Source organism: Chanodichthys erythropterus, chromosome 12 (assembly GCF_024489055.1).
Source record: "Chanodichthys erythropterus isolate Z2021 chromosome 12, ASM2448905v1, whole genome shotgun sequence".
Lineage (NCBI taxonomy): Eukaryota > Metazoa > Chordata > Actinopteri > Cypriniformes > Xenocyprididae > Chanodichthys > Chanodichthys erythropterus.
In genome coordinates, this window is record NC_090232.1 from 18,616,015 (window position 1) to 18,633,554 (window position 17,540).

The 17,540-nt window shown below is 35.4% G+C and overlaps 1 protein-coding gene across 1 annotated transcript in view; it reads right to left on the minus strand.

Annotated features, from left to right (window-relative positions):
* Positions 1-17,540, minus strand: part of zcchc7 (zinc finger, CCHC domain containing 7) — a 64,567-nt gene that overhangs the window by 20,527 nt on the left and 26,500 nt on the right. The window contains exons 3-6 of the mRNA XM_067404404.1: positions 6,538-6,596; positions 6,245-6,382; positions 5,494-5,664; positions 2,904-2,939 (exon numbers count right to left, since the gene is read on the minus strand). Coding sequence (XP_067260505.1) covers positions 2,904-2,939; positions 5,494-5,664; positions 6,245-6,382; positions 6,538-6,596 — 404 coding nt within the window. The remainder of the gene's footprint in view (positions 1-2,903; positions 2,940-5,493; positions 5,665-6,244; positions 6,383-6,537; positions 6,597-17,540) is intronic.

The following is a 17,540-nucleotide window of genomic DNA, read 5'->3' on the forward strand; positions in this document are numbered from 1 at the left end:
ACACACACACACACACACACACACACACACACACACACACACACACACACACACACACACACACACACACACAGTATAAACAGACCCAGTAGAAAGGGACTGGTCTGACAGAATGCCTTTTCACACCTGACTGGGCCTAGCATAGGGCGACAGGCCAGAGCTCCCAAAGCACGACACACACACACACACCCCCCCACACACACAGGGGTATCTGTACTGTATTTAACTTTGAGCCCTCTAGACTCCAGGATAGTTTAAAGGCCTTAAAGACCGTCTGTTGAGGGTGACTCAATTTAAGTACCTACACACACAAACAGAACCAGGGCAGGACCCAGAGGATGAAAGTAATGCACAAGCAGATGGACTCAGCCCAGCAGAACCAAGTGGACCTGTAGGAAACCATCTCACGCTATTTTACCCCACTATAAAGCCAACAGACTCGGACGACAGTCCACATATGTCGTCCACGCAAACAGCAATTCACTGTGATGGCAAAAGGCCTTTTGGCCTAGACAGAACTAACATTTTGTTGTATTATTTATTGTATTATTAATTATTTGAATTATACAACTGTAAAATCTTGAATACAGGATCTCCTCCAAACTGTGTAAAACAACTTTCTTCCTTTCATTTTTTTCTGTCGATTTATTTATTTATTAGGTGTTTCTCATCTGGTTTTTGGTTCAGGATGCAGATTTTGCAATGGATATCAAGTGTATCAAAATCATACCAACACAATATTGGAGTATCTTAATTAATTTTACGAAAGGCAAATTAATACTTAATACAACTTAGACATTAAATGCATTAATATTACCACACATAAGCCTATTAACATGGAAAATTCTTAACATGACATGGCTGAATATTAAAATGTTTATTCTGAAATATTATATTGTACATTATTTAATTGTATTAAAATAATTGATTATATATTATTAACATGACATGGGCTGAATACAGTATATTATAAAATAAAAATTATGAACTATAATAAGAAATGTTCATATTCAGCCTGTCATTTTAATTAGTTTTCATATAATATAATATAATATAATATAATATAATATAATATAATATAATATAATATAATATAATATAATATAATATAATATTAGATAGATAGATAGATAGATAGATAGATAGATAGATAGATAGATAGATAGATAGATAGATAGATAGATAGATAGATAGATAGATAGATAGATAGATAGATAGATAGATAGATAGATAGACAGACAGACAGACAGACAGACAGACAGACAGACAGACAGACAGACAGACAGACAGACAGACAGACAGACAGACAGACAGACAGACCAAAAATTATTCAGCCATATTTATATATATTTTTACTAGTGGGTGCAGGACACTATAGTTAATTTATGTAAGCTGCAAAATATTATACCCAAAAATTCTTCATACAGTGGACTACCAGTAAAACTGATACGAATTTGGAACAAAAAAATTGACCATGTTTTCCTTAAGTGTTATCTAACATTATTAAGATTAATTTTTTTCTGACACAGTTAGTAACTCTGAGATCTTGTCATATTTTATTACAATTTTTTTAACCTATAGTGAATAAACTGTATTAATGAATGAAATGTTCAAGGTGTCTGAATAAATTTTGGATTTGTGGGTTTTATTGTAGGAAATTAATTTACTTCATTTTTTCATTTTTATTTTATTTTAAATGTTACTTAACAACTGGCATTAATTTTCCATAGTTTAATTGTAGAAAAAACAACAGATACCATGATACGCTTTTCAAGGAGGGATAATAATATCAGTTTCCTTCTTTGTGCTCTGAACTCAATCAGTAAAAACTCAGAAAACACTCTATACTCAACACTGAGGAACAAAACCATCAAGCTGGGAAACGGTGAAAGTGAGGAAGATTTTTTAAGACTTTTAACCCTCCACGCAGCTCTTTAACAGCCCTAGAGGCAACATTTTCTTTTCATCCCATCTTTCTATTTTTCACTCTCTCTCCACTCTGCCACCCAGCGCACCAGGCTAGCGCTAACGATCTGGCCTTTTCATTAGGCAGGCTAGCTAATTAGACTGTGTGTGTGTGTGACGGGTCGAGTGACTGCTCGGCGCAGCGCGATGCTGGCAGCCCATTTCATGCTTTATCACGTCTTTTAATTGACAAACAACCTGCTCTTTTCTCTTAGGCTGAGGTCTATATTCCAAGAGTCTGCACGGATGTGTGTGCGTGTGCAGATGTTCCAGTGCGCCCCTTGACGTTTAGCTGTGTGTGTGACTGTCACATGCCTTCTCACCCTGGTGGATCTTTAGGGAGAAAATGCTCACTGAGTTTGCCAATTAACCACTTTCAGATTGTTCTGTGACAAAACGCATACACACAGATGCAAATACTGAGAAACGCACACAGCGACTCAATAAAACTCGTGTAAACAAATCGTGTCGTTTTAAGGAGTCTCAAATTCGCATTCAAATATTAAATTACATTTTAAAATTCAGTGTATTAAGTAACTTTATACACTTCAACACAAAGCTAGTTATTAAAGCAGCCCTTTGTGGCGAATGAAAGCTGATCTCTTCTCCGCTTAGACACACCATCAGGAGTCCACCATTTATCCACATTCACACAAAGGCAAAACCAGCGGGAGTCTTTTCTCTGCAAGCCACAATCATGACTAATAGTGCTAATGATGAATGTGTGCTTATATACATGTGAGTGTTTATTACACACAAATATGCTTTGACTTTACTTTTGTCACAAAGGACTCCAGTCATTTTCTTAATTCAGATGCTTAACATAGTCAGTCACCTGGAATTCCCTCAGGCATATTCTGTATGCATTCGAGGTGTTTGCATAAGTTGTCTTCACATTTTAAATGAGACGCACAGAAAAACATAGAAACAAATCTTACCGTAAGGTGGTACTGTCTCCAGATTTCTGGACAGGCCTGTTGAAAACAAAAAGTCATTGTAAAAACCCAATGTTTACATAAAATGAGAGTCTAGAGATTCAGAAACACAAATAAAAAAAAAATAAAAAATACCACACAAATGTTAATGACAATTCCACAAAATCCATGGAGTGCTTCAGACATCCATCAGGACATGAAGTTGAGACCTTTCTCTTTTCTTTTTATCGCGGTTTCTGTTCGTTTTTGATCAGCTATACATTTCCGAGCTGTTTTGTTGTCTTTGATTAAAGAAGCTAAATGATTGAGAACTTTTAGGGCCTATTAGGAAACTATTCATAAACTGGTTGATGTTCATGGAAGGACTGATGGAATTGAAAACCAGCTGATGAATGTACATTTTTAAATATAACATGAAAATTAAATCCAGCAAAACAAGAGAAGATGACAGAGATGAAATGAGAAGATGTGGACATAAAAGGAAATGGGGAAATGAAAGAAAAGGCAAAACGAAGAGAAGAGAAGAGAAGAGAAGAGAAGAGAAGAGAAGAGAAGAGAAGAGAAGAGAAGAGAAGAGAAGAGAAGAGAAGAGAAGAGAAGAGAAGAGAAGAGAAGAGAAGAGAAGAGAAGAGAATATGAAAGGAACTAAGAAGAAGAACAGAGAAAAAGAAAATGGAACAATATAAAGGAAAACAGAACTGGAAAAAGAGGGGAAAAGGAAGTGGAAAGAGAAGAGAAAAAGAGAATATGAAAGGAACTAAGAAGAAGAACAGAGAAAAAGATAATGGAACAAGATAAAGGAAAACAGAACTGGAAAAAGAGGGGAAAAGCAAGTGGAAAAAGACAACAGATCAGGAGAAAGCAAACAAAAAAATGAAGAGGAAAAAGAAATTGAAAAGGAAAGGACAATAGTAGAAGAAGAAAGAAAGAGGTGCAGTGTTGACAGCTCAAGCCATCTTAACAGACGCTGAGCGAGGGTCGTTAGCGCATTTGCCCTGTGAGCTTCCTACATTTCTCTGAAAATTGAAAGTGCCGAGGGCACAGCAGCCAGACTCATTTATACAGTTAGCTTTTCATTTAACCCCACCTGAGAGCCGAGCAGAGAGGGAGGCAGAGGCTGTAGGGTTACCCTGCTGAGGGTATTGAAGGAAACATTCAGAGTCTTTAAGAATCTGCTTTCCTTTCCCTCGCTCGCTGTGACAAGATGATCCAGCAATAAAGCTATTAAAAACACATTTCCATACTGCCAGATACTAAAACCAGGATCCTATGAAATCATGAGTTCTACTGTTGTTTTAGACTTAAAGGGTAAAAAAAAAAAAAAAAGTTTTAATAAACAATAACAACTTAAACACAAAAAAAATGTTTGAGTAATAAAGTAATAGGGAGATCAAAAATTGTAAAATTTATAATGGAAAATCATTCTTACAGTCATGAAACTATTGTGTGCAACTCAAAAATATTAATTTCCAATTTTAAATACAAATCTGGCAAATTATCTGGGTTCAGACTGCTCAACATTTACATATCCTAAACATGTAACAAATAAGTACATTTAAAAAAACACTGGTGTTTCATTATGAAGAAGTAGTATGTTACAGCAAGCCCAAAACTGGAAAGTAAATGGACCGGCTGATATGCGTCAACTCAAAGTTCGTTAACAAATGCTACATAGCAGTTTTTGGGACTGGTGTAATTAAAGATTATAAGCATAATTATAAGTCATGTTGTGCTGGTGGCTGAAGAATTGTTTGTTCAGTTAACCAGTAAGATCAACTTAGCTCTGCATTCCTTATTTAGTGTATATTCTAGATTCATCAACAACTAGAAGTCTTACAGGGATGAAGTGCATTATGATTGTGATCATGTGATGTGAGAACTTAGCGAGTTTAGATAATCAGAAAGACTTCTTACTTTGACTAATAGAATGCAGCAGAATATCTTGCAGCAGGATTGTTTAACTGCACCCGAATCCTAAATGTGTTTGTTTGTCATGTTATGCATGAATGGGGCCAATTCCGTTTCAATTAAAACTATGCCAAAATTATATTAAAACTGTTTCCAAATCACAAGACAACAGAAGAAGAACAAACTTAACTAGCTTTTACGGGCAGGGAATGTGTTCTTGCATAAAAAAAAAAGCATGGAAGAGAATACAGGGGTCTTTGTAAAAATTCAACCCTCATTGCGTGAGATGCTAAAAAAACACAAGTAAGACCCAATGGTCAGAGATGTCCATCTGCATGCCAGAAAAAAACTAGTCCACTGCACTAACTGCAATGACCCTGACCCATCACCTAGATATAAAATATGATTCCAGTCTTTGTTTTAACAAGCTATATATTCTCTCTTTCATCTCTCTTGTTGTTTCTAAAAGTCACTTGTTTCTCTTCCTCCCCCATTTCTATCTCTCTCAGTGGGGTTGTTGTTGGGGGTGACGAGTGGAGCGTGTGTCCCACTCACAGCCTGTGAAGCGTCTTTCTTAATGAGAGAAAGAATGGCCCCAGAGATAGATACACACACAAACAAACAACACACAATGCAACACATTACACTCTGAAACAAACACACACTCCCACAGAGAACTACTCACGTCAATGAAGTGTCCAGTCATGCCACAGCGGTGGCAGCATTTATGCCAGTAAGCTTTCTCCAGACAGTCGTCATAGGTGTGGCCGGGCAGCGAGCAGTTAGAACAGTGACGGTTCGGACAGGTCCTCAGTAAGTGTCCCAGAAGCCCACATAATGAGCAGCATGGCAACTTCTGCTCATAAGCACACACACACACACACACAGTCACAATAAGGACAACCCTGACACATAGTGACAGCTGCCTAAATAAAACACTATTAAATTGAAAGAAGACACTGTTCTTAATATATTAAAACTAGAAAATCTTCTCTTTCATATGCATGATATGCATTTTTTTGATAAAAATGCAGTACAACAGTAATATTATTAAATATTATCATTTAAAACACCTATTTTCAATTTAAATATTTTTTTTTTTAAGTAAAACCTATTTTTGACAATCCAGTAAATAAAACAATTATATATTGTCAAAATATGTCAATGTTTAACATGTCACACAAAAACTTTGACCCAAAATACCTTTATTGTGACCTATAAAGTGTAACATTATCCAACTGTCTGACAAACTTGATACTGATTGGTCAATTGCAGCATTTTGAGACAGTGGCTAAACTGTATAGTTGACAGTTTTTTGGCTAATCCGGTACTATACGTGTCAGCACATTCGTTGAGTGGAAATGAGAGGATTTGGACCTTTGCTGTGGGGCAGGTGACTGTAGTGTAGTCAGAGTGAAGGGTGGATAATGATGTACCTTTGGTGTGGGGCAGTTTTTGGAGAGATGGCCGGTCTTTCTGCAGTTGTGACACGTGACAGATTTTTCAACGTAGTAACGGTTTGAGAAGCGTTTTGAAACCTGCCTCAGGCCAACCCGTTTATTACAGATCTGAGCCTACACACACACACACACACAAAATGGTAAATCGCCTCCTATGAAAGACAATCCTTAAAAATAACATTTTCTGTTTTAAAATGTAACTGTAAAATTATGTTTTAAAATACAGTATTGTCTATTTATTAAAGATTTGACAAAAAAAGTAACATTACCCATTTATCCTTTTCTGATACAGCCCAGTTCTGTATATCCCCTCCATCATTTGCATGTTCTACAAAAAAAGATCAGTACATGAGAAAAACAAACTGAAACCATCAACATGGAATTAGATAAAACTTCAATAAGACATTGTTTGCGATTATGTGTGTGTGTCTATAGTACGAGAGGCCCACTCCCCTAATTTGACCTTTTTTTTTTTAAGATCATTCTCAAGAGACAGAGAGACAGTTACTACAGCAATACACAGCTGCACATCAACACACACAGCATTAAAATACGCCACACACACACACAATTTTTTTCACTATATTAGTGAGGACACTGCCTAGACGTCCATTGATTTTTTTATGTTTAATGATATTTTCTATAGCCTAATCCAACCCCTTCCCCTAAACATATATATAACTAAATATACGCAAAACACTAGATTTAAACAAAAATATGTTTTGCCTGATTTACAAGCATTTTTAACTAGAAGAGGACCAGTAAAATGTAAATATGGTTGTCATAATATTTCACTTCCTAAGTGAGGACATTTGGCCCTCACAAGTATAGCCAAATATATAACGTCATAAAAAAGTAATGAAAATAAACAAAACAACTCTCTGAGATCTGACCAGAGCTGACAAGAGTCATCAAACTACTGATGCTAGTTTAGCATGTCATATTACTGAAAAAATGATACTGATTCATGAAACCAAATTCATATTTCACAGACAAAAAGAAATGTTCAGAGACACACACAGGGTTACGTATATTTGTACATATATGCAAACTAATAAATATTGTTACCAAAACAAACCTCATATGTTCATTAACTTGTGAGTGTGCTTTTTAAATCTACGCATATAACATGTCGCAACAATGCCCCCCAAACATCCCTGAGGACCCCAAGTACAATAAACAGGAAACATTTCCTTTAATCCTGATGCCCCCCTTCTGTCTCTCTCTCTCTCTCTCAGACACACACACACCTCCGTGTCTCTACGTGGGGGAAATGCCTCGTCAGTCACGGCCCAGCAATCACACAAAGCCAGAGAAAGGAGGACCTCACTATGGTAATCCTGCCAGGCCTATTCACAATGACAAACACACACACCAAAGATACTATGATGTACTTCTCATATGAATATTAGGAATATTTTCATAAATCCACCTAGTTTTCGCATCAAATCACATTTATACACTTAAATAAAATAGTATGTGGAGTTTTTCCAACTGGCATCTACCCAAATTATACACCACCACCAGAGGGGGCACTAGAGAGTAAGCCATAATCAACATTACAAAAAACCTTGCGCTTACCATACAGCGAGACCGAGATGGAGGGATGAAAAGTGGAGCAAGGGAGGGGGGAATAGTGGAATAGCGACAGATGCTACTTGTACGTCTCATAGGTATGCTAATTAACATAGAACCAACAAATAAAAATAAGAGGTGTGCGCACAGGGTGCAACTTCATCAGTGTGTGTGTGTTTTAATGAATTCCAGCTGACTAATAGTCTGAGAGAGAAGAAAGCTGGCGTGCGCCCGGCCACCATCGTTGGGTCCATGGAGAACAAAACGGATGTGTAGGAGAAACTAATTAACCATGAACACAAGCTCCCATTAGAGAGAAAGAGACTGAGATACTATTCTGACTTTAAGAGTACTCTGTGTGTAGGGAGCAGGCCATGTGAAGGCGTATCTCAAAACACAAACTGTCTGGGACTCTCTGAGTGTTTCCTCTAACAGCTGAATCACAGTCCTGAACTAAACTGCTACTAAAACTTGCTAATGGGAGCCTCCTTGGAAAATTCATTTAGCCGGTTCTAAAGCGAGCATAAAGCCACAAAGAATACCATAGTGAATATAAACGATCATTCAAAATGTTTTGGTTGTTCTGATTTTTTAAATATTTGTGACCGAAGTTTCTTATGGCAGCATTTATTGGATTAAAATACGGTAAAAACATTTAAAATAATTGTTTTCTATTTTAATGTATTTTAAAATGTAATTTATTCCTGTGATGGCAAAGCTGAATTTCTCCAGTCTTCATTGTCACATGAAGTCATTCTAATATGCTGATGGTGCTCAAGAAACATTTATTATTATTACCAATGTTGTAAACAGTTGTTCTGGAAATCGTGATACATTTGTTTTCAGGATTCTCTGATGAATAGAAAGTGCACGAGGACACCTTTAATTTAAAACAGAATTTTCTGGCAAAACTTGTTACATTTAAATGTCTATCACTGTTAAATGCATTTAATGTGTCCTCACTGAATAAAAGTATTCATTTACTTTAAAAAAAACCATTTCACAAATAATTAAAAAGAAGTGGCAAGTAATATTGAATTCAATGTGAAGTTTTTTCTTGTAAAATGTAATCCAATAATCTTAACAATCTGTGTATTGTAATTTGTTAAAACATTCAGTAACACTATAATAACTGCACACTATGAAGCATTAGTTAAGCATTAGTAAATAGTCAATTCATCATTTATAAAGCATTAATAGATATTAATAAGCAGTTTATAAATACACCTATAAATGCTGTGTTCTTGATTTATAAGCATATCTATAAAGTGTTTAATAATTGTATTTTCATACTTTATTAATAGGGGTGGCACGAGATCTCGCGAGACTAATATGTGACGAGATTTCTCGTCGAGGCGAAAAGTAGTCTCATGATGTTGCCATGACAGAGTGTTAGGGTGATTAGGAAAGAATATGCCACCGCTACGTTTACATTACGCCTCCACTGTCGTTTTGCTTTGTGTTTAAATAAAAAACATTTAATTCAGTTGGATAACGGTTGCAACCGCTCCATATTCACAGAGTTACACGCGATCGCTAAAAGTGAAAGTAAACGCGAGCGCGCATTCAAACGCGATTTCAATACCCCACATTTTGAAAGTGGCTCCCTGATGATGAATGCAAATATCTCTCAATATGAAAGCTATCTTAGGCTGGGCAGTGTAGTTATCAAAGAATAATGTGGTCTTATTTGCACTTTGAATATTGAGAGAGTACGATTATGGTTGCACTTACTGTAAAGTGTTATCATAAAAAATTAATAACAGTTTTCTCTTAATCTTATTAAGCACAAACAGTAAGGTTTCATTTGTTAACATTAGTTAATGCACTGTGACCTATCATGAACTAACAATGAATGACTTTTTATTAACATAAACAAAGATTAATAAATACTGTAGCAAATATATTGCTCATTGTTAGTTGATGTTGGTTAATTAATGTTAATAAATGAGACCTTATTGTAAAGTGTTACCATTTTTATTTATACTGTTTCTATGATCAGTTTGGGGAAAGGAGTTCATTTAGGAGGTCAAAAGTTGAAGAAGCTCATAAATCATGTACAGTAAGGTCTGAAGAGACTGAAATCATACAGAAGAGAAGTCATTCAGTTGAGTTAGTGGCAAAACCTTTTACAGTACTTGAGTATTGTTGTCTTTTACTGCATATAATAATTCATACTAAGAAAGTACAACTGAAATGACATTCATTACGAGATGATTAGTTAAAACGTTTTAAAGACACCTGCAGAATATTTTTTCTAGTCATGTATTTCGCCATTGAGGATTTGTTAGTGTGTAAAAATCTTGTCTCATCTCGTGAACTCAAACTCGAGTCTCATCTCGTCTCGTGAGATACCTGTCTTGTCACACCCCTATTTATTAATGATCAATTTATAATTTCTAAATTAAGTATTACATTATTTACAAACCAGTTATTTAGGAGTTGTTAGTGGTTCTTAAGATCATTTAAGAAATATAAGTAAATGATTAATAAACTATTTAAACATACATTTAGACATATTATTTAGACATAATAATAATAATTACTCAGTGTGTTGTTAAATGCTTTATTAACACATATTCCTACTGTAATTAATGATTAATTCAGGTAGTTATAAAACATTTAGAAGTTGTCAGTTAATTATTTTTGTGAGCTCATCTAAAGTGAGGACTATTTATGCCTAAAAGCTTTACAAAGGAGATTTAAAGGCTCAGGTATCTTCTGCACTGCTGTTCTCTAATGTTTTAAAGTTAGTACTGAGGTAGTTTTGACACTATGAAATATTTTATTATATTCTTATTGTTTTATAAACAATATGTTGTTGTATTTTGGCACTTCTGTAATCCAGTGTTGTCAATTGTAAATTTGGAAATTTTATTCAGCAATGTTTACACTTTACAGAAATGTATTTTTATATCAATTTTTATATATATATATATATATATATATATATATATATATATATATATATATATATATATATATATATATATATATATATATATATATATATATATATATATATATTTATTTATTGCATGCTTAGTTTCATTTTACTGCACAGTTATGTTCTCTGGAGGAGTACATGGATTTTTATTTTCTGTAAAATTGCAGAGGTTTACTTTTAATTTTATATCAAGTTACCTGTCATAAAGTTTCATTTTCCCCCTTGAAATAAACATTTCTATGTTCTGTATCCTTTAAATCTCCTTTATAAAAGCTTTACAAGGCATGAACAATCCTTTAGATGAGCTCACAAAAATAGTTAACTGAACACTACTAAATGTTTTATAACTACCTGAATTAATCATGAATTACAGTAGGAATATGTGTTAGTAAAGCATTTATTAACACACTGAGTAACTATTACTATATGTCTAAAAAAATAAGATGTATAATGTACATTTATTAATCATTTGCTTACACTTTATAAATGATCTTATGAACCACTGACACCTGCTAAATAAATGGTTTGTAAATGTAATTCATAAGAAATTATAAATTGATCATTAATAATTTAATAAAGTCTGAAAATGCTATTATTAAATACATTATAGATATTCTTATAAATCAAGAACAAAGCATTTATAGCTGTATTTATAAACTGCTCACTAATGTCTATTAATGTTTTATAAATGATTAATTAACTATTTACTAATGCTTAACTAATGCTTCATAGCGCGAGTTATTCTAAAGTGTTACCAAACATTCATTAAATGTGCACAAAAACACAGATGGCACATCATATATTAATGACATGAAAGTGGTGTGTAGTGGTTAAAGATTTGGCTGGTTGTCGGTTCAAACTCCATGTGATCCAAGCCAATCAGTACTGTCAAGTCACTTTCCTGTAGGGTGTCCAAACTCAGTCCAAACCTAGCTCCAACTTGCCTCAACACACCTGCCTGGAAGTTTCTAGTATGCCTAGTAAGACCTTGATTAGCTGGTTCAGGTGTGTTTTATTGGGGTTGGAGCTAAACTTTGCAGGACAGTGGCCCTCCAGGAGCGTGATTGGACACCCCTGCTTTAGAGCCACATGGCATTTAGGTCCAGGTGATTGGCTCAAAACAGCCTGGTAGCAGATCTGTGCACCCATGTGCCAGCAAATATGGCAGATCTGAAATTGCATACTTCTAGGGTATCTTGTGGCAGCTGACCACAGGCTGGATCTGTGAAATGCAACCATTGCAGTTTCACACAGCAAGACTTCTGACTATTGGTATAAAGTTCAGTCTAGTTTGTTGCTTATAGCTTGATATTTTTGCATACACTGAGCATTTGAAAGAATTTGAGGCTACCACCATTGAGCAAGACACTTGTAATGAGATGTGTTGTATTTCCAAATGAAGCAGAACATTTAATGAGAACAGAAGATAGGGTGGGACTTTGGTTGTTTAGAACCGATTGGATTATTAAAAATTGGGTGTTCAATACAATAATGGAGCTACCTTGATGTCAGTTTGCAAACAAATATGGAAACTCTGGCAGCATCTATTTTTTGACACAAATATGGAAGATTTAGTGATATTTATCGGCTACGGTAATATCGTAATTGTTGTTTTAATGAAATGCGAGGCGACATTAAGGTGACGTCACTCACTTGGAAAAAAACAAACCGAAACAAGTCTTGAGAGTCCAAAAGCATTGACTGCACGATGGAGCCTATTAGAGTGAAGTTAAAATGCCCCAATAATTCAAGTTATTTTAACATATTACAACATATTGATGTAGTTAACTAATATCACACAAGCAAGAGAGCCATTTCAACATCAGCGTATAAGTGTGATCGCAAATTTGATACTGATTTTATAAAACAGTTCAACAAACACAAAGTTAATACTGAGTGAGTTACATTTTAGAAATGGTATTGTTTGTTTTTGATCCATTTCATCACCAACAATAGTTCCCAAAAAGTCAGAGCAGAAAATTTGTGCGCAACACTGCACTGTTTTGTGTTTATTTAAAACAAAAATAAAGACATTTTTAATAAAATCTGACAGATTTATCCTTCCATTAAGACATCAGAAATTTAATCCATAATTTCATCAAGCAAGTTTGAACTTTTGTTTAGCATAGTTGTGCACTTTGTATGTGCGTTAATCAATTTTCATATGTGAATAAAAGCTTAAACTTCATCATATAAAGCAACTGTGTCTTTTCAGAAGACTTGGAATACACTGCTCGATTCGTATGGATTACGTTAACCATGTCTTTATGAACTTTTTGAAACATGGTTTTGGGTCTGGTCTATTAAAAATATCCTTCTTTGTGTTTTAAAGATGAACTTAAGTCTTATAGTTTTGGAACGACATGAGGGTGACAGAATTTTCATTTCTGGGTGAACTAATCCTTTAAGTAAGACTTTAAGTAAAGGAGGTCAATTTTGATTTCATGCTGACTTAAACCTTATGTTACTTCCAGGTGGACTGTACCTGTAAGGAAGTGTACTGTAAATCATGTTATCATGACTATTTGCTTCAAAAAGAAATTTCTACAGTTATTTGAATAGATCTGTTGTCTTATCACAAAACGACAGAAAATAATCTAAAAAACCTCCAGTGTTTGTATAGGCAGCACATAACATCCTCTACCAAACCAGTGACTCAAGTATCAATGCTGAGCACCTCTCTTCGCACTCGTCTCCCTTAACAACCTCCCTCAAGTGTAACCATTCAGCCTTCTCCAGCAGACTCCCCAACACAGGGAGGGGGAACATGGGACCGAACCCTAAAAAAAGCTGATCAAAGCATCAAGCAGGCCCCGCCGTTAACCAGTTTTGGGGGATGCAGGCCCTTTGTGCGGTGCTGTTGACTTCTGCCACTGGGCTGGCGGAGGGGACAAAGAGAGCGGAAGAGAGGCCAGCAGTCAGATTAACACAGCCATACATAACAATGGAGCCCGAGTGTGGGCAACCCCGTGTACCTTTGTGTGAGGGTGTACGTTTAAGTGAGGGAGAGAGGGAAGGAAGAAGTTGCTCATGTTCAGCCTTACTTTTGGTTCTTATTGCTCAACAATATAGAAGGTCTGATGGCAAAGGATCAGTTTAAGTGTTTTGGGATAGCTCATAGAACTATCACTTGACCTATTTGGTTAACATATACTACTTTTCAAAATGGTTAATACTTTTATTCAACAAGAATGCATTAAAAGAATACTTCACCCAAAAATGAAAATTCTGTCATTTATTCACCCTCAAGTTGTTCCAAACCTGTAAGAATTTCTTTCTTCTGCTGAAAACAAAAGAAGATATTTTGAAGAATGATGGTAACCTAACAGTTGATGGGCCCCACTGACTTTCATAGAATTTTTTTCCATACTATCAACTTTTCCATCAACTGTTTGGTTACCCATATTCTTCAAAATGTATTCTTTTGGGTTGAGAAGAAAGAAATTCAAACAGGTTTGGAACATCTTGAGGGTGAGTAAATGACAGAATTTTCATTTTTGGGTGTACGATCCCTTTAAATTGATTAATAGAGAGAGTAAAGACTGTTACATTTTTACCAAAAATACCCATTTCAAATAAATGCTGTTCTTTAGAACTTTCTATTCATCAAACAATCCTGAAATTATGGTTTCCACAAAAATATTAGGCAGCACAGCTGTTGTCAACATAGGTGAATGAAAAATGTTTTTTTGAGCACCAAATCAGTATATTAGAATGATTTCTGAAGGGTCATGTGACACTGAAGACTGGAGTAATGGCTGCTAAAAACTCAGCTTTACAGTCACAGGTTTTAAATTACAATTTAAAACATACCCCAAAAAAAAAAATGTAAAAAAAAATAAAAAATATTACACAATATTACTGTATTACTGTTTTTACTGTATTTTTGATCAAATAAATACAGCCTTGTTGAGCATAGGAGACTTCTTACAAAAAAACATTAAAAAAAAAAAAACAATACCGATCCCAACTTTTGAACGATAATGTAGATTAGATTTATCAAAATTCTGAAAATGACTGGCAATTGTCTAAGTATCAAACAAATCAATAATATTTCAAAAGTATGCAATACTTTTTGTCTATATGAATTCATAGCCTTCAGAGCTAGTTTAGTAAAATTTCTAACTAATAAATAAAATATAAATATATAATATAAAATAAATATAATATATAAATATAAAAATCTTGCTAAAAAATAAAACACCTCTACCATTTTTGTGGTAGGATCAGTCAAAATGTTGGGCAGGGCAAATAAACACCTGATCTACTGGTCTTTCTGGGGCAACCAAAAAATAAAAAACCTTGTATAGCCTAGTGATTCCCAAAATCAAAAGGGGTCTGTTGTCCCTTGTCAATAGTTAAGCAATGTATGAAGCACAGAAGTTACTTTAAAACAAAGCAGCTCTATGTTGGGCACCACAGCAAATCCACATGACTGACTTGAACCTGCTGTGAAATCTGTGTGGGGAAATCTTTTGCCCTCATGCGAAATTTGTAATTGTGTGGATTTTGCCCAGAAATGTAACGGCACATATGGTCTGTATTTAATACTTAAAAAAATGCATAGTTTAGTCACATTTCAGTCTTTTCCATAGCACTCATCTTAAAGATTACCACAGCATTATTTAAATTACTTTTTTTCCCCACACTGGTTTAATCTATTTCAGATAAACCCGCCTCTAAATGGCACGCAAAACGAACTGTGGCTGGCTGCTTTCTCTCCCTGTCTAAGTGGGCGTTTCTTGGCCAGAATAAGCAGCAATGTGGACCAGACCTTTTACCATTTAGTCAAAGGTCTGGCTACGCGAGACTAGCGATACAGAGAAAGGTAGATGCCCCACAGAAGGGCAGACATGGGGGGTCAGTGGCCCTCACAGACCCCCTGACAAATACTTGACATGGACCACGGAGCAAATGCATTACGTCCCTATTCACCCTGCCTGGAGCAGACCTTAATCCAATCAAAGAGTGATCAAACACATACACACACACAGAGCGTTCGCGCCTGCTTGACCAAAGGCATGTCTTTCTCTCCTCCTGGCCTGCCATTCTCCTGTTCCTCCACTTCCTTCATCAGCTAAATAATCTCCTTGCTCATTCTCATTTCCTGTCAGAATCCATCCCTCCAAAATGCTTTCATACCTTCGACGCAGCCCTTTCACTATCTTCATTATTTTTATGGCCTTTTTTGCCATTTTTATGGAAATGATAGTAGAGAGGGGACAGGAAATGAATGAAGGAATTAGAATATGAAATGTTGCGAGCTGGATTCAAACACTCATTATCCACACAAGCACTATCCACTAAGCCACAACTCCATGTTCTATGTTCCTTCATGGCATTCTTTATTGAACATTGTCTTTGTATCAGAAATGCCAGATTTACCTCCACACGGGCAATTAAACTCTACTTGACGGAGGAGACGGAAGGCAGAATTCAAATGAGCGGTGGAGTGAAATGCATCATGGTCCGTGAACAGACCACAGTGAGTTAGGTGAGCAGTGGTGAATGTGAGTGTGAAAACCAAACCGTGTGTAACAACGCCACACTTCAAAGACAAAATACACACACAAGGGTACCTCACTACAAGAGACTGGAGATACGCATGCTTACAAACATACTCGCTAGCGTTTCACACTCGACTAAATTCAAGCATCCAGTTGGATCACAAACAGAACATGTTGGAAGAGAGGACCAGGACATGAAATCAAGCAGAAAGAGACAGACATGTTGAGACAGAGATGAAATGAGAGAGATAGAGAGAGAGATCTCCCTTTCGGTCAATACATCATGTACAGGTCGATTATGGATTACAGTGGCACATTTCATTTCATTTCATGCTCAGTCTTCACGTTTGCAGCACTGCTGTGGAGCCCTCTGCAACATGGATTACACTGATATCTCTATTGCACACATACACACAACTTTAGCACCTTCGGTGAATTTGATCAAAGTTTCACTGCAGTGTCTGTTACTGCCATCATATTGTTTTTAAAGAAATAGTCCACCCAAATCTTAATTCCATCATTATTTATTCAACTTCATGTTGTTCCAAACTCTAATTTTGCAATTTTAAAGTAGAATTTATTGAAGAATCATTACACATCCCATGCCATAGAAGAACTATTCATAGTGATGAAGAGCTTTCAAAAAAAGTTCTTGGCATATATGTTCTACTGGCATCTATGGTTCTGCGAAGAAGCTTTACATTGGTTAAAATGGCTCTTTATAGTGGAAAAAGGTTTTTCATATTATGTAAATGTTCTTCACACTAAGAAAAACAATGTTTTTTTTAGCAGCTGTGCACTGAAAGGTTCTTTGGGGAACCCAAAATAGCTCTTTTATGGCATCGCTTCAAAACCCCCCTTTTTAGTCTATACAACTTTAAGTCATTATTCACCCATGATGTCTTGGAATGTTGGAACAAGTCTACATGACCGCTTTTATTTGAAATCAGCAAAGATGTTTGGAACAACAAGAGGGTTAGTTTGTGGAATGATTAAAAGATAAATAGCTATGAATAATGACAGAATTGGCAGATGTTGTTTGATACAAGATTTTACAACTTCATTATATAAACATGTTTAGAACAGTTGTGCAAATGTTTGGGTTTGCTTAGATATTTAGCATTTTTGAAAAACATCCATACAAATTCCTCATAAAAGATCTTTAAAAGATCATAAAATTATGGTTTGTTTTTAGTTAGTATTTTCCAGAAGAACCATCCTACAAACAGTCAGCCCGGCACTA